Here is an 18,818-nt window from a genome sequence, read left to right on the forward strand (position 1 = left end):
AAAATTGCATTTTTTAATTTAAATTGTATCCTGCGTGATAGGCTATTATCTAGAAAAATTGTCTCTGTGTATGGCGGTCTATGCCCTGCCGTCACGCCTGTTTAGAGCCCACTTCTCCTGAGAAAGGGCTTGTATATGAATCTCCTGACTGAATGCACCCAGCTTGTTCTTCACTTAGAGCCGCCACTGCACTCATTTCCATTTTTGTTGTTAATATTAATTAGTTTGAGAACACAGCTCAGATTTTAAATGTAAATCGCGCTCGGCTTCACAGTGATTTTTATCTTGCTCCGATTTCTTAGATTTACAACTTTACTTGGACTTTTTTCCGTCTCCTTTCATTTTTTAAAAACTGCTTTAAGGGAGGTGTGCATTCATTTGTGCACATGTGGATTTGCTGTGTTGGACGTTAAAGTCAAGACTGATGTTACAAAGTATTAGTTGACTGATTGAATGTAATATAGGTGAGAGATTCTGTAATTGGGACACACTGGTTTCTGGTAAATCAGACGACTTCAAGCTATGACAATACCCTGTTTGAGCTCCTGCTTTTTACTTATACATGACAGATTATCTATCTATAATACCTGAGAGGGGTAACCATGAAATTCTAAATACCTAAAATGTTCTGGAAATAAGATCTCCTCCCTATGCAAAATACATGGTTGGGAAGGAGATATATGCACAGCAAGCTGTGTGTCTGTGTCTGTGTCAGTGGGATCCTTGAGGTGACGAGCACAAAGCTGAGGCTCAGGTACACAGCGTATGCTGGCATAATTACAGGATTTGGAGGATTATTATACTGTAAGTGCTTTCATGGCGACAGCTGGGAGCTTTTTACTCCCTGTGACACATAATCTCAAAGAATAAAACCAAGACCCCCAGAGCATTTCTTAATCATTTCTTAGCATACCTGCACACGGTTCTGAACTCTTTCTGAAGACAAATTTGTAAAATTAGAATATAATTATCATATCTTGTTTAAATCATTCTAAAGTCATGTTTTCAAATAGAAATTTTCTTTAAATAGAAACATTTTTTTTGGCCTGTTTTCCTCCTCACTGCTTGTTTGTGTTCTACCTTCTTCCCCCGACTCTTCAGCAGCAGGTTATTTATCACAGCACGGTCAGGTTCAGGAGCCCGGTCCTAAATTAGATCTGAATCAGAGCCTCTATTCCATGGCTCATTCTGAAAGTAAGTATGACCGGGCTGAGGCTGTGAGGCTTCTCTATCGCTGCCTCCTGAGCGATAGGGCCTCCTGGTCTCTACAGCAAGGCTCAGGAGTTTCATTTCCATCCCTGTGATCTAAACAAACCCATTACCGCCAGCTATTTATGCACAGGGGCAGTACGCAAGCCCCGGGCCTGAGGACACAGCCCACAGCTAAGCTACCATGGCACAGAGCCACCTTCAATGGCCGTATGTCCATATAGAGGAGGGAAAGGAGGAACGGAGAGCTCGGGCCTCTACACTTTATCTAAACCACTCCAGAGAGGCGAGTGGAATCGGCTCTTGTGGGCTCTGTTTATCCCCTGCTCCTGTAGTCAATCAATTAGGGGATCAAAGGAGGAGATGAGGGAAGTGTCACAAAGCTCTCCCACACACCACTGCCTGAGCTGCCACCTCGTCCAGTCTGAGTGACAGCGGACCGGAGGGAGACAAAACTCCACGGCCGGCACCTCAGGAGACAAGCTGGAGCAAAGGGGACAACCATAGCACATGCCAAGGTCTAATCTGGACAACCAGAACACAAACTTTTAGAGGAATATATGAAGGATGACACATAGCAGGCAGAGAGCCACCTAACAATGCATATTTAATATGTTGAGAGGATCCACTGAAATCCCCCAGTCTCCTCAGAATGAACTTATATTGAAAACTTGCTTTGGAATCAATTTAATCATTGATGGGCCACATCGGCATGCTTATCAAGACCCCCAATAACGCTGCTTTTTGAAAAATGTATGTTTTGCAATTAAGAAACTGAAAAATGTTTCCATTTGCATCAAATTGTAGTGAGCCTTGATGATATAATGTGGTGATAACAGAGCAGTTTGTAGCTGATTTGAATCTGTAAATCGAAAAGGAACACTGAATATTCTGCATCTATTTATGCTCAGAAAATATGAAATAGGAATGACAGGTCACCTCATGATAATTCAGTCTAAATAGAAGTTTTCATTTTGCATCAAATTTATCTCCTAATACAATTTATTGTTAATGATGCCAGTAATTGTGATTCGTGATGCCTTTAATTAGCTTCATTTAACTGGAGATAGACAGCAATATATTTGGTTATTTTTATGGTATATAAATTGTAAATGCATCTCTCACAGTGTAATTTGGCACAGTTGGCTGTCTTCACTAATTTACACAAGATTATGTGGCAACATTTTACAGCAGCAGTGACTGCAGACGTATCTGACATGTTTGAAATGTGCTTAAAACCAGTCAGGACTGAATGAACATACCAAAGGCGTGTTTGACATGTGTCCTGCAGCGCTGATGCTAAAACGTGAATGAGCCCCACTGTCCTGATGTGTAATATAAAGCACACCGGATGCTTCCAGACCACACTGGTTAGTTCCCCTACATTCACACCATACCACAGAGATTTGCAGACTGCATTCCCTGGACCAGCGGCGGGAGAGGCGAGCGCTGCCGGTCATCAGGCAGAATGAATGACTTCCTACAGCTGCAGCTAGACGCACTTTGAGTCTGTGTGTCTCAGTCTGGGACGTCTGAGCTCTCATCACTCCCTAATCACAGCTCCAGTGCCTGAAACAGTCGCCGGTGGCACAGTGACCTCTACGAATATACTTGAACACACACGGGGAAACACACAAACATGCACAGACTACGTGCATATAGTGAGGTAAAGATGTATAAAGCATATAGATGATTTGTTTATGATTGCACAGATGCTTAGTTTACACCAGTGCTGCAATTAATATGTGGATCATTTCTTTTCATCAGTTAAATTTTTTAGAAAATACAAATTTTCCATGGCTGAAGGTCACACTTTATAGCAGTTTGTTTTGTCCTGGTTAAGTGAAAAACCCAAACATGAGAGAAATGGAGCAAATATTTACATTGGAAAACACTTTAAGAATGATGTAAACAATCAATTATTAAGATCAAAAATTTAGCAGATTATTAGTTTATAAATAGATTAATCATCTAGTTCATTAATTCTGCTTCCTTACATAAGCACACACCCTTTCAAACTAAGTGGAACCACAATTAAATATGATTAAAACGCATGCAGAGCAAACCACACGGTAAAATAAGGACAAATGGCAGAATCAGTTTTGGATCTTTAATTGATAACAGTTACGCCAGTGTTACAGTAAACACACCAACAGGCTGAAGGTAGTAAATACCAGTACAAGTTTCCCACTACTCTAATACTTCATACAGCAGAATAAATTATACCATGATAATATACAAACATGCGGAACAGAAAGAGGAGTAAAGCAAAGCACAGATGTCAGAAAGCAACTAAACAGGTTAAGGGTCAAACAGACAGGAGGACGGGGAAAGGAGTTGTATGCCTTAAATATCCAAATGTTTATTGACGCAAGTGTTAGAAATGGGTTTGATACACTAAAGACAATTCTAAAATTCTTCCTTTTTAAAATATACACGAGTGAGGCGTCTAAGTGGAGCAGTTGCTACTGCTGCGGTTCAGTGCGGAGTCAGCGATACTTTGACGTTTTTCTCCTGAAGTCTTATTGGTCCAACAAGTCAAATGTGACTCGAGTCAGTTTCTCAGAGCAGAGAGGCTGCTGTCACTAGCATCATCATCATCATCATCATCGTCATCAACGTCGTGCTGGAACCACCGGCAGAGTCCCACACCGAAGGCTCAGGGTTCAGGTGTGTTAGGTCCGTGTTCCAGTCACATCTGGTCTGTACTAATAATCAGTCTGTAAAACCAAGTGGTCAAAAAAAAACACCCTCAAAAATTCTCTGACACGTGAAGATGTTTCATCCAGCCACATTTCAAATATACAGTGGTCCTGTGGGCCAGGGAGTCTATCTGTGACACCAAGCTTTCATTCTCCTTTCAGCTCAGTTTGATCCCCTTTAATACAATTTAATTGGAACAATTTCAGTGGAATTGATATTTTACTAATTTATACAAATTCATTCATACCTTGGCCAAAAACCAGAAACAAAACTTTTGGTCAAAACAAGTGAACCAGTTAAATACAGTCAAAAGAAAACCAACAGAAAACAAGCCAGTTAAGGAAACTGAAATAAAACATTTACTTCCACAGATCCCTTGCTTACCTACCAGTCAACATAGTTTTGTTTTAGTATAAAACATACTCTTTGTAAAGAAACGATACACAATCTGCTCCAGCTACTGTACATTTTTTTCAGTTTTTAAAGGCGACGGAGGACCAAATCCTGTCTTGAGAGTTAACAATTCTGTGTACATCATCATTATCACACTGATGTCAATGAAACAAAATAACATACATCTCAAGGGAACAGCTGGTCCTGGATCATGTCAAAAAGTCAACTATGAGTGCTACACAAATGTCTCATATTCACTATTATTTAAATTTTTTTCTTCTTTTGTACATTTCGGTGAGTACGTCAAAGCGCAGGATTAGACGGGGCTCCGGTCCAAACCAGAGAGGGGGGCCAATCAGTGGTGTTACCTGTGCCCTTTCACAACTGACTGGATTATATGATTTTCCAGAGTGCATGTGAATGGCACAGCTTGTCTACTTTTTAATCTCATAACAGAAAACGCTGGAATGCTTATAGTATTTTCGTAGATGGAGCCTGAGCAATGTTTCAAAGGAATGCTTACTGAGTCGAAAAGTGGAAATCAACCAAAGGTGCATTTACAAAATGTGCTAATTAGGCTATAAAAACTGAGATACTGGCTGGTAATGGAAAGGGTCACTGTGAATTAGCTTTGACATTATATTTGTGTGATTTAATCTGCTTTACACTGTTTAAGTCACACAGGATTCCCTGGCAGATGGGATTTGGGAGGAGTGGGGAGCAGGGGATGAGCTAGCCCTCCTTGGCAGGGTCCATATTTCAAAATACATTAATTTCCCCAATCCTGTTTTTGCAAACAATGCCCCCCTCCCTACGGACCGCGGCTAAGGACGGGATGGAGGTTACAAGGGGAAAGCTATTGGCCGCCATAACGCTGCTTTAATTCCCTGCAGAATCCATCCAGCCAGACTTCCCACAGAGTGGCCAAGTTCTTTAGGAATGTCAAGATGAATATGAAAGTGGGAAGGTCAAATCGCTCGTGAACATTTGAGCTCAGGGAACCGGCAGAGGAGCAGCAGCTTGGAAAACAATCATCCTCTTTTGTGTGACTGTGCCGACACGCAAACATGCACACGCAGCAGACACTCACTCCCCAATCACGTCAGTCATCCACCGTGTTTTACACACCAACATCTAACAGAGAAAAGAGATACGAGTGGAATCAAAGAACAACAGAAATCACAGTAACCATAATCATATAACAGCAACAATAATCTTAACAATATCAAAAAGGAACAAGAATAAGAGTCGCTCAAATGATATTGGCTTTGTTAACTACTATGAACAGCAAGGTCAAAGTACATTGATGGCTCTGAATGTGTGCTGGACTGCAGCCATGACAAAGAGGAACCCGGGCCAAGGCAGTCGACCATCCTGCAGCTGTCTGGCCCTCCGAGCAGAATAAACAGGGTTTGGGGCTGGGACAGGAGGACGAGGAGCAGGCAAAGATGCCCGAAAGATCTGGGTGGGGGGGGGGAAGGGTGCAGAGCCGCCTGGTGGTTGACAATGGTGTGAAAAGTTCAGTTCCATTCTCCAAAGAGACTTCTCACACCCACAAGCGTCACTTTCTCTGGTACGCAGAGCGTCTGTGCGCTGATGTCACGGCCGAGCTGCAGAGCGAGCAGCGGAGAAGCGAGCTGGAGTTGGAGTCCAGACTTGATGGAGCATGGAGGAGGGTGGCAGAGGGTGAAATAGAGAGCGGTGGTGCAGGCAGGGCGCGTCCCGAGCGGCTTCAGTAGGCCTGTCCCGTCTCCACCTGCAGCAGCCCCAGCACGGCCGAGTGGTCTCCAAGTTTCATCCTCCTCTGGGTGGACAAGCTCACGTTCTTAGCCAGGTAGTCTACAGCTGCTGCTCAGATACAAAACAGACGGGGGGGGGGAAAGTAGACAAACACACGTTAGACAGGTGGTAGATTCCTGAGACATATGTCCCATTCACTCTCATTTCATTCCTCTGATTAAGGCTGAAATAAGTTGTGGCAGAAGAGAATGAGTCAAATGAAAAACAATTCACGCAGAGAGAGTGAAAGATAAAAACCCCTCCCCTGTCCCTTGTCTGAGGTTGGCATGCTGCTGGCACAGAGCATGTGCATCCCCGTAAAGTCTCCATGCTGTCACTCAGACGGGTCCCCGTGTGTGTTCTATGTGCCAGTCTTCATTACACTTGGCATCTCTGATTTCATGCCCTCCACACTCCACATGGCCGATCATTTTCATCCTCAGACAGCAGCTCTCTCCTCTCTCCTCCATTCATTACCCATCTACTGTGCTCAATCACCATCTTAATTAACCTCACATCAGCTCACATCCGCACTGCCATCAGTTTCTTGCTGCTGACAAAACACTGGTGCGCACACACACACACACACACACACACACACGCACAAAAACGTGACAGATTGGCACTCGCTTGCATTCAACACAAACACATCTTTTAGAAAACAAAAAAGCCACCAGATGACTACTGGAACCCACATATAAATACAAACAAATGTCAGCTAGCTGGTGCTCGCTGGCTTGTTGGGGAAGTGTGCTTCATTTTACCTCTTATGAATGGCTGTGACAGCATCAGTCAATTATGCTAATCTAATAAAGCAAACTCTTTCCTGCCCTGAGGGTGTGTGTATGTGTGTGTGTGTGTGTGTTTGATGGAAACGGGAGAAAGAGAGGTGGGCAAAAGGACACTGTGGCCCCTGAGGGTGTGCCGTTCTTTGAAGTGGCCCTCTTCTCTTTCCCATCCAAGTGGAGTGGGGTGTGACTAAGGCAGCTCTGTACGAGGACGGCGGTGGTGGGGCAAGGGGGGTCTTTATCAAGAGCACGTGTCTGCCTCCACCAAACAGGGTGCAAGGGTCAGGAGGCTCTCTTGCCTGGGAGTTGGGCATCACTTCACAGGCTTTCTCAAAAAAAATGTACTCAACTTAAGAAGAGAATAAGAAACCACAACAACAGAACATGTACATGTGCAATACTCACTCTGGCCGTACTGGCTGTACTGGTAGCCTGCGGTGACGGGGTCCACGCTGTAGCTGGTGGCGCTGTAGGTGGGGGGGCAGTATGACTGGGAGGAAGCCAGGCTGTCCACACTCTTGATGGTGTCGGAGCGCTGGCTGCAGCTGGCCGAGATGGGGTTGGAGCTCTCCAGGCTGCTGTGCAGGGGGGAAATGGAAAAGTCGTGCTGGGGCTGGGAGGGTACGGCGCTGGGGTTACTCAGGATACTCATCACCTGGAGGGGGGAGAGTGGAGGGGGGAAAGGAGGATGTTAGAAACTTGGAAAATTGAGGATCAAAGCATTGACAGAGTTGAGGGAAAGTACTTTTTTTTCCCTGCAAGTAGAGTGCCATCCCAGCACTTCACGGTAAAGATGCCAATAGAAATGCACCATTTCAACTTTGAAATAGGGAAAGGGAGAAACTTCCCCATCTTTTTTTAAAGAGCAGGGGGGAGGATACAAGGAGGATGATGAGGTTAAAAAAAGGAGAAAGGGAACAAGAGACACAGTTTCCATTAGCTGCCGCTGCCAGTAAGTGTTCTGCTGTGGGACAGAAGGGTCCCAGGGTGATAATAGACCCACCATCCTTGCCAGACAGCCCCTGTCCTGGAGCCTGAGGCCTGAGCCCGAGCCTACAGCACAACAAGCACCAAGGGAGTCCCTAATCCCTCGCCCCTAGCCTACCCATCTCATGAATAGTAATGGAGTTGGAACTGGTAAATGATCCCCTCAGATCCCCACACAAAGTAGGCTCCACAAACCATAGTGAGGGGGCCACTGATACTGCAGGTTGGGTCTCGCCTCAATATTACAGTGTGTATATTATTCATAGTGCATAAAAGCTCCCAATTCAATATTCTAGATTAATGTAATAGCATGTGACATTCGTCAGAAGAAGGTCTCAAAATATGTTAAAATGGAAGAGATTACTTCTAGTGCTCCTCCAATCTGAAGCATAGTGGCCCAGAAAACTGTGAAAAATTTTGTTTTCTTATGCTGCGAGTTTCTGTAAGTGAAAAAGTGATGTGTGTGTGTGTGTGTGTGTGTGTGTGTGTGTGTGTGTGTGTGTGTGTGTGTGGGAGGGCGTGGTAAAAAGGGAATTGTCCTACACATGCTCCCCTCCTATAGCAGAGCAGCCTTGCTTTCAACATCAGGTTCATGTTGAGTTTCGCTATGCTGCACTGGCCTTTGGCCCCTTTGCTGCTAAACCAATTAGCCCATCATGGAGGTGGTTACACAGGGGTGATACACACACACACACACACTCACACAGACATGTGTTTGCATGCATGCACGCACAAACGGACACACGCGTACACATACGCAGCAACCATAGAGGTGATGCAGGGGCAGGGCAAACAGTCCACAAATGATGCACTACGCCTGGAGATCCCGCAGAGGGAGAACTGACCAGATTCTGCAAATTAATCATATCTTTATAAAGGGCCTCCCTGGAAAAATGAAGCACTCCAAGCATATCAGAAACATAAAGGCTGGTTAGTCATTTCCACATGTTAATTCTATCAGTAAGGAAACCCCCACCGTCCCCTCCACATCTGCAGACAGAGCATGTGACATGCATCCATAAGAGGAGATTCATGGCCCTCAATGCCGGACACATGTGATGCTCCCTCCCATATGGAGCTGAGCTGCACACTGAGGAGTGTATGTCCTGATGGGGTTGCTTAAAGCTAAGAGGAAGATGGTAAAGTGTCCTGAGAGAGATGGCTGGAGGGCATGAGTCCATTTTAGTCATTGATTAATTGAAGCTTGATTGCATCGCTCCCTTATGAAATAGAATAGCCAACAATTGGCTCCATTATGATTCATGCTCATAAAAGTTCTTCAAAAGACTTCTTATCGTTCGCATGTTGCAGTTTTGCTATTTTAGCAAATTACAATTTAGAGCCTGACAAGTGTTGGCATCTGTGATGATGTAGCTATACTTTAGACGTCCTTTATAGGGGGGAAAAAAAAGAGGATTCTGTGCTGGTGGTTTAAGTTTTCCTGGAGAAGAAAAGGTAAATTTTTCTAGAGTGGTCGCATTCTTGTTTGCTGTGTATCAATTGTATTTTGTGTTCACACTGCTTAATAAAAATCAATACAGTTTCACCATTGTCCTCCCAGCTTGAGGAGGGTACAGAGAGGCGTGATCTCTGCCAGGAGCCAGGTTGAGCCGTGGTGGAGTCTTTTCTTCTTCCACCCACACCTACAGTACTTTATGTGATCCATAGGTCAGTTTTAATTGCAGTCTTTTGCTACTTTGATGTTCCCATAAAGTTCTTTTGACGTCACATTCAAGTGTTAAATGATACTTTGTCACTTAAGCTAGTAAAAATCATTTACGGCTGGATACATTCACAGGTTTCCGTGGCTGCACGCTACGTAAAACAAACTTTATAGATATTAAATTCTGGCAGAACGTCTACTATAGTGGCAGTGATTCAAAATCCTCCTCAATGTTCCTGCCAATGAATGTACTCTCAGCAAGGAACAAAGCTTGTTGTTAGATTTTAACAATCAAAGCGCTGATACACATTAGAAGGATGTGTTTCTTTGATTGACGGTTATTATTTGATGCTCAATGGGATCCGGAGCACGAGAATGTAGCTCAGATTTTAAATTGCACATCCCAGTGCATTGAGCAAGACTTGTGGAGTTTAAACTGATGTAAAACTTTAGAGCTGGGAAACAAAAAACTCTTTACAACCACATCACTTTTTCTACATGCGTACAGAGTTTCTCCCTGCTTCTCTGCCTCCCTCCCTCTCCTCGTCTCCCCCCTACCTCCCCTCCTCCCTCCTTGCATACAGCGTCCTCAGCAGCCCAGAGTTCGTTTGTTGTTTGACGTTGTGTGAGTGCTGGTTTGGGAGATAATGTGAGCCAGGACCTAGTTTAAAGGACAATGCTCCAGGGCGTTCCCTGCCTCTCGCACACCCCCCCACCTCCCTCCCTCTCTCTTCTCCCCCTCTTCCGCTCCCTCTCTCTCCCTCTGCAGATAGATTACTTTATAAATAATAATAAAAAAGTAATTAATTCTCTCAACTTCTGAGCCCTCCAGCCTGTGGCAAAGTGAGTGGGGAAGTGTAAATTGATACAATGTGCATCCTTTCAGATAAATAAATAGCACACATGAGACAAAAAGAGGCCTTTCATACCTCCCTAATTTCTTCAACAGTTAAATTACTTTTTTTTTTGTTGTCGTTGTTGTTGTTTGCGTGAATGTTCGACGAGTTGTTCTTTGTTGGGTTTCTCTCCAGAATAAAGCAATGTGACAGAGAGAAGCACGGCAAGTGATACAAGGAAAAAAAAAAACTAAAACAGAACAAGAGAAAAGAAAGTCAAAAAAGAAAGAAAATGCAAATGTGCTGCAATACCACAATTTTGGAAATTATAATTAATGTCATAGGAAGATCATAGTAATTAGGTGGTATTTTTCCACGTTAACAGTTTCATTTGAATTTGTCTTATGCAATATTGAAATGTACAGCATTTATGTCTGTTTATGCTTGGACTGAATGAGCTTCAAATCTGTCATTCAAAAAAATCATACTGCATCCGTCGCAGTTGTCACTGTTGCACCTGACTGTAATGAGCGTGCAGTCTTGTGCCGGATTAAAACAACACAAATTCACAAGTGTAAAGAGAGGAAATGGAGCGCTGAGAATATGATAGCCTATAGAAAGAAGGCGAGGGGGGCAGAAGAGAGAGTGATATAGAGTGAGTGAGAGGAAAGTGGAGGCTTTGGGAAGTACAAAGACTCCTGTAGGACTGCGCTGGCCTGAGGGCTAGCCTGCCTGGAGAGCTGATAGGAGCCCCTTCTGTTCCATTCCCAGCGCCAGCGCCAACACACCCCACTCCACAAATACTCTTAATCTGCGCAATACTGGATTAGTTCCTCTGTCACCGATACCTCCCCGTTCTGCCCAAATCAAAATGCCCCCAAGATGTACCTTTAAGTTAGGCAGAGGTCACCGGGGCAGACGGGGAAAAATGAGCACTCCAAATGTCTGTAAGTTATCTGAGTGCTGCAGAATAGCATTGTGCACCTTAGCAGATCTGGCCGGCTGATACTCACTGCAGCAGGGAACGATTAAAGATCCACAGTGATGACACTGAATTTCAGATCAATATTTGAAGGCCAGTCCTGAGGGTGTGATTACAGGAAGAGAACAGTGTTTAATTCTGTGACCCAGAAGTCACACAGATCCAGTGTCTGGAAAGTGTCTGACTTTGGAAACAGTCAAAATAGGAAACAAAGACTATTTCATTAATATACAAAATACATATACCAAACTAAATCAAGTGTAGTTATATATGTGTATATAAATATGTATATATAATTTGGATGTATGTGTATATATATATATATATATGCATAGTTGATAATGTGTGAAATACAATTTTTTTTCATTGCCTCAATTGCTTCAGAAATCAAAATCAAACACCTAATAACCTGAAACTAAACAAAAGTGATAGAAGTAAATAACAAATGAAAATATCAGGGACTCCCCCCGCCCCCCAAGTCAGTGGACTCCTGCTCCCACAGCGTCCCACCCTTCCCCCATGCCTCACATGAGAGGGCCGGCCCAGCGGGCAGTAAGGCCCCTCATCTGAGCAGACAAAATGACTATTTAAAAATAACAGTGATTGCATAAATTGAATTAAAGCGTTTTGGTCACGGTGGAGGTGGTGCGAGGGGTGGCGTGGGGCCGCAGCAGACAGCAGGGATGGTGGCAGGCAGCAGATGACGGGCTCTGGCCTGCATGCCACTGCGTTAATTGGCCGCGGCACATTAATAAAAACTGAAAAGTGTCTTCCACCAGCGTCATAGGATGAAGAGACAGAAGCAGAATGAGAGGTAGAATGGGAAGGATTGGGCGGAGGGATGGGGTGTGGGGGGGCTTGGCGCTGGAGGGAGAGAAATGGGCCTTTGAAGAATGTAATGCATATGGGGGGCTGGGGTGGGGTGCTAATTGTGTTCAATTAAGTGGCTGATCGGCACTGACAGAATCTGGGCATTGACAAGTCATCCACAGATGAGGACGATTAGCGGGCAGTGGAACAAGCTGTCACTCCTCACAACATGTTATCATCCTGTGTCTCTTCTCCCTGCGCTCCACGACGTTGTCCACGCATACAAAGGAAGCTTAAATAATGCAACAGAATTCATATCCATTTCAAGGCTTTCCGCACCTCCTCTGTGTCTCTTTGCAAATTTTCATTAACTAAATGCTTTCTTGTCCACTTTTGCTCATGCTAGCCTTCACGTTCAAGAAAGCACAGCTGTTCAAGCTGGAGGAAGGTCCCCCCTCCCTCCTAAACATCCCACAGTATAAGCTATAAACTTGGCCCCGTACTAACCAGAGGTTAATATGCCGTCTATTGGACTGCAATTGGAGAACGTGTGGGGAGCAATCCTCTATTCTCTGCTAGTGATATGCTTGAGTAACTATGGGATGGATTCAGCCACTGGGAACAAGAGAGGCCCCTTCTATGAGCGCACGCACATGCACGTACACACACACACACACACACACACACGCACACACAGACTTCGACTCTCCGCACTTTGCACCGACGCCTCTTCTAAATTAAACGGCAGATTTTCTGATTCCAGGAGAGTGGTTTCAGCGAGGCAGGGCCTGTGTGTGTGTGTGTGTGTGTGTGTGTGTGTGTGTGTGTGTGTGTGTGTGTGTGTGTGTGTGTGTGTGTGTGTGTGTGTGTGCACGTATGAGAGAGCAGCTCCAGGAGGAAAAGCGAGGCGGATCGAGGGAGTGGAGGAGAAAAAAAGGGGGAGGGAGGGATGAAGAGGAAGACTGGGAGGAGGAGGAGTGGGGGTTGTTTGCTAAAAACAGCAGGGGCCAGGTCTAGTGAAAAATGTCAGGTCAAATTGTTCTTGACAGTGTTAATATCTGCACCTCATAGCCATAATTACATGTAAATAAATAGTGAAATAGCTCTCAGCTGGAGACTGAGAGGGGAGAGCTGCTGCAGGAGACAACCAGCTGAGGACCCAACAGCCTCCCATATTCTCATCTTATTGTCAGGAGCTAGAAAGGAGGAGACAGAAAGAGACACGTGCAGTGAAGCTTGCTGGCAATAGATAGCTACTCACTGCCTGTTTTTTATTTACAAAGGCTAAGAAAACTGTCAGTGTTAGATAAACTTTGCTAGGGGGTCATGAGCATGAGTCCACAGAGACGGAGAAACGCAAAGAGTCGAGAAACCAATGAGGGACATGCAGAAGGAAACAGAAGGAAGGAGGGACAGAAGGGGTGAGAGAAAAAGTCAGAGAGTATTAATCACAGCTATGCACCTGTCAGAGTGGCATCTGGAACTAACAGGAACCACATGCAGCTAGACAACATCCCAAACCTCCGGCTCACGGGGCAGGTTCACAACAAACCGGCCCTCCTTCTTCTCCAGCCATCCCATAACCCCTTGCACCCCGACCCCTGACCCTGAAGAGATAGGTCACCCAGCGTATGCCCCACAGACACTTCACCTGTCCAGCAGGCTGCTACTGCAAGCTGCATTTCATTATTATTAGTAGTATTATTACGGTACAAGTCACCTTCAAATTGTGTGTGTGAGGCAGGAAATCTCCACAGATGAGCATGTGACACTGCGTATGCCCGTCTGTAATAGGTATTTTAGATAGGATCGATGTCTGTGCCTATACTTTAATAAAGGCACCACCACTCTCCACCTTATAGGCATTTCAACTGCGTGGGACACACAGCATGTGAATCAGTCGCAGTCATTTTCCTCCTTAAATCCCCATCTTCTAGGATTTACTGAAATTCATATTGGCTGCCTCTGCAAGATAAATGTAAATCACATTCCCTTATATTTACTATTTATCAGGATGCAGCAGCTCACTTTCAGCAGGAAATATCTCTCACCCGCACACAAACACCCTTGCATTTAAATAGCATTTTTATTGTCCGCCATAGCCTTTCATCTGGGCGTAGGGAGAAGAGCTGCCTCTCCAGGGGAGAGAGCTGGAGCAAGAGAGGAAGGTGGGGAGAGCAAAAGAGAGAGAGAGAAGGAGAGCGACAGAGCAAAGCACTATTGGCAAGGCATCATTGGATGACAAAAAGCCAAATGGAGGGATGGAAGGTTGGTAGGTGAAAAATAGATTATGAATACGCCAAGCTCCAACCAAAAATATTTTGGAATGAAAAAGAAAATGGCTGCACTCGGGTGCTCGAGAGACTTAAAAGACGGAGTGAGCAACAAATGGCTCAGGTAAAGAGAAGCTAGAAAGGTGCAATACTGTCTCTGCTACTAGAATAACAAGCCTGCATGTGAAGAAGCAGGTATGACCGAGACATGCTGAATAAGTGGCAGCCTCGTTTCCTTTATTACGCTTAAAAAGAAAATTATTAGTTATGTCATACTCAGCTGTGGTTGATACCGAAACGAGCAGCAAAAACAAACCAAAATGTACTGTCACGCAGAGCAGCCAACGCATAACAACTACAGTGCACGCAAAGGTACATTTCTGGTGTCACAGACAGAAAATCTTTCCTCAGAGTTCAAAAGTGTTGCAAAACAACAGCAAACACTAATAATCTGTGCAGAAGCAGTATAGCCAGTGGATATGATTTACAGTCCCTGGATTTTCTTGGCAACTGCCAACAGCAGGTCTCTTTTTTCTGAAAGCCTCTTACATCTTTTTTTATACTTGCCAAATTGAAACAGTATTTGTTTTAATGGGAGTTCTAATTAACCAGTATGTATTCCCCCACTTGCTCTGCGAGTGGCTGAGCTATGAATGCAGGCTATGTGCTCATCCCCTTTGATTTGTTGTCAGTGGAGCCTGCCAGCTGACACAGTGCCCGGTGAGAGGCTTAATGCCCAAGTTTTAATAATGTGGGGGACTACATGAATCTCCCCCTCTCATTGGTATTCAGGTGCAGAATGTCTTGTTAGAAGTCAGGGAGGGAGGCGGAATGAAGCCAGAGCTCCAGATTGTTCCGTACATTTTCCCCTCTCCATTTTTTTTTTTTTTTTTTTTTTGGCAACGGCAGAGCTTGCTTCTTAAAAATAATTCATCCCATTTTTAAAAGAAGCGTCTGCGCTAGCTAATGGAAGAGCAGCAGCACAGTTTGGAGTCTCCCCTGGCTTATCTCTCTCAGACAGTTGTGGGGAGTCGCTGGTGAGCATGGTGTCAGCGTGCGTGGTACGGTGCAGCGCCGCGCGGGCAGGCAGGCCTGGGGACACAGATCAAAGGGAGGCAGGGGTGAGAGCCGCTCTGCCTCTGATCCCATGTACGAGTGTGTGTGTGTGTGTGTGTGTGTGTGTGTGTGTGTGTGTGTGTGTGTGTGTGTGTGTGGAGGCCCGGCCCACTCACACAGCCCAAAGGCCCTCCTCAGATACACACACACACACATCCTTGTCATTCCAAAACACACAACACTTTCATAAAACTGCAAAACAGAAAAAAAAAGTTCCTCACAAAACTTTGCGAACTTCCTTCATCAAAACAGCAATAAAATCTCTACCCACCATACCTATCGAGACCTCTCACCCGCCCTATCACGCGTCCTTATCGTACCTGCAAACGCCTCTGCTGCCACTCTTACTCTGCAAATGCTTTCTGTTCGTTTTTGCTATTCCCTGATGACATTTCTCGAAGTTGCTCTGAGGAGTGAAACCCAAGTTCTGCCACTGAGCTCCTTAGTGCTTCAGCTCTCCAGTCAGCACAGTTGTTTTCTTTCCTCTCCCAGCAGGTGTCCCTGTCATGCAGTAATGAGGAATTCAGCCCAAATGTTTCCACTCGAATGCAATGAACACTGCTTCAAAGAGTGCTTCATTGGAAAAGTATCTGAAAGTCTCCTTATGGCCTCATCTTAGTTGGAAAATATAGTATATTCTCCATGAGATTATTAGGTTGTTGACTGTCAATGCATGACTTCTTTAGGAAAAAGAAAACTGTCCCTCCAAAGCCTATTTGCATATTTGTTTTTGTTATTTTTGCAAAATTTGCATTTCAAGTACTACCTGGTAAAGGTCAAGAATATTAAAAATGCAAAACACCAGAATGAAAAGATAAAGTTGAAACCTTCAGGTGAAGATAGGTGAAAAATATTGGAATGCCTGTCCTGCATGCCCTTGCCTTTCCCTCTTTCCAACACCTGCTGTGCTGCTAAATGAAACAAGACCAACAACAAAACACACTTCTGGTTTCATACCTTTTGCCCAGCCATGCACAGCTTCACTCTCACAAGCCCTAATATACTGCCTCCCTCAACCAGCCAAACATGTTGTATATCCCACAATGACAGCAACCAGTTTGAGTGTGGATGGCTTTTCCACTGCCTGTAATGGGAAAATGTGTGCTGTCGGGATAGGTTATGGGATTGGGATGGACGCGAGCTCCTGTCGGGACTGCTGAACGCTGCAGGATTCCATTACAGACTTGGCACCTCGCCATCGCAGCCCATTTACTGTGAATCAGAGAATTTTTTGTCAATCTTTACAGCAACCGCAAGGCCATCAATGCCAGACACTTCAAGAAATAGCTTGCACATACCAATGCACAAGCATATCTCCTGCAAACAGATGCTGTCTGTAACTTACAATATCAAATTCTCATTTCCATCTCGATAGATAGTCTCTTTGTGTTGCTTTTTTTCCATTACAGGGAAGGAAAAGCAGGAGAAAAAATTCAAAAAACAACAACACTGACATGTGGAATATGAGTCGGTAATTTTCTTAGCTGAAACAGATTCGCCATTTGCTTGAAATTTGGCTAAAAGCAAGAAGAAGACAAATGAAGGTCTGACTCAGACAAGTTAAAGTGAGTGTTTATTGTGTGGGGTTTCTGTGTTGTGAATTTTATGTGGATAGCTGCATGCTTGTGAAGTGAGAGGGGGAGAGATGGGGGCTGGCCAGCACAGCGGGGTGCTGCACCAGAGAGTGAACTCTGATTCTGCTGTCAGTGGGAACATTCATCTCCACGCTGAGAGACTGATAGGAATGCCACACAGCATTCTGCATGCATTCAATGCATTTCCCTTCAGTGCAGTACAAACAACTGTGCAGCCACAACATCCACGCCATATGCATATGTCCCCCCGGAGAAATTTAAAAACACAAAATCCACAATTTAACTTAAAAATGTATACATTAAAAATATATAAAATACAAATAAAGTGCATTTTAGGAGCCTTTAAAAAGACATCCATCAAACCCACTTGATAGAGTAATTGAATACTGGAAATCCAATGCTGTACAGTTGCCCAAAGGCTCCTGTCCTAATCCTCACTATGACAGGAAATGTTTAATATCCCAACACATTCTTGAATGCCTGTGAAGAGAGGGAGAGAAAGCGACAGTGTACCCCATGCCAGTATTAGAGAGAGCCATTAATGAAAAAAAAAAAAAAAAAAACGACTCCATGTTCCTGGTGTTTTTCTGCAGGTTTGCAGTGAGAGCATTAGCAGTTAAAGCCCCTGTGCCACGATTAACAATCAAACACGCTGTGAGCCTCCATGTTATCCTCCGTCGCTCCAGCAGGAGAGAAAATCTCTTTTTTGTCACAAAATCCTTAATTCTTTCTTCTCTGAAGAAAGAGGGTAATACCAAGAATGTTTCCAATCTGCTTTGAGAAATATTTGAAGAAAAAAAAAACTCCCAATAAAACACGTGTGAACGACGGGGTAATTGTGGACAAATGCAGCATTGAAATTCATTTTCAACTCTTTACACACCATTTCAATCTTATTTTCTGCCTGTTAACCACATCTTGTTGGTGAGGGTGGGCAAGACTGGCCAGTATTGATGGGTAATTGTGTATAATTCACTCCGTACACACGATTTGCATCAATACAAATCATTTTTCATTCTGTGCTACTTAAAGCTCAACCCTTACCATAGAGTCGCATTTAAACGCTCATTAATGGAGGTGTCCAAAGAGGTTAGTGTCTGAAATCCAGCGCTTTTCAGAGAAGGAGGCAAACAAACCTTCACTTACAGTGCCACGCATTAAGATGGCAAAGAGGATAATGAGCAGAGCAGATTTTTCATATCCACCTTTGAATTAAAATTGAATTAGGAAATGTAGAAACCTAAGCACTCATATTCTCCTTTATCATAATAAAAGTGCACAAGACCCAGATGAAGTGACCAGCAGGATAAACCTACCAGAAAACCTCACATGCAGAGACCCTCTGTCACTCAGAGCTGCCTGGAAATCATGCAGTAAAGAGATGAGCAAAATCACACATAGCACTGGAGTCTTCCAGCTGCAGACAATTACGTGAAGAAGATTATGGGTCTACATTTATAAGCTTTAGCTAATTATTTCATCTGCATGTGTTCTCACTGCGCTGTGCAGGATTTAGATGTCCCAGGAAAGTCAAAACCGCTGTTTGGAGCAGCTTGAGCACTTGCGGTACTATCAAGATGAATTTTAATTTGTTGATGTTAATCCAATTGTTTTACAAATGTAGCAATTTAGAGTAGCTAAAATAAATCCAGGGCTTTGGAAGGCGAACATAAAAGCCCACACT

At 44.1% G+C, this 18,818-nt stretch overlaps 1 protein-coding gene across 4 annotated transcripts in view; it reads right to left on the reverse strand.

Moving 5' to 3' along the window:
- Positions 1-3,305: 3,305 nt before the first annotated feature.
- pax7a (paired box 7a) overlaps positions 3,306-18,818 on the reverse strand; it is a 46,233-nt gene continuing 30,720 nt past the window's right edge. For 3 of the 4 annotated variants that reach the window (XM_055010726.1, XM_023288547.3, XM_023288546.3), the window contains 2 exons: positions 7,278-7,527; positions 3,306-6,153 (listed from right to left, as the gene is read on the reverse strand). In XM_055010726.1, the coding sequence (XP_054866701.1) occupies positions 6,038-6,153; positions 7,278-7,527 (366 nt within the window). In that variant the 3' untranslated portion in view covers positions 3,306-6,037. Of the gene's footprint in view, positions 6,154-7,277; positions 7,528-12,981; positions 15,516-18,818 lie in introns of those variants that run through there. The other variant, XM_055010727.1, reaches the window with a different exon arrangement.

The sequence above is a fragment of the Amphiprion ocellaris genome, chromosome 5 (assembly GCF_022539595.1).
Source record: "Amphiprion ocellaris isolate individual 3 ecotype Okinawa chromosome 5, ASM2253959v1, whole genome shotgun sequence".
Lineage (NCBI taxonomy): Eukaryota > Metazoa > Chordata > Actinopteri > Pomacentridae > Amphiprion > Amphiprion ocellaris.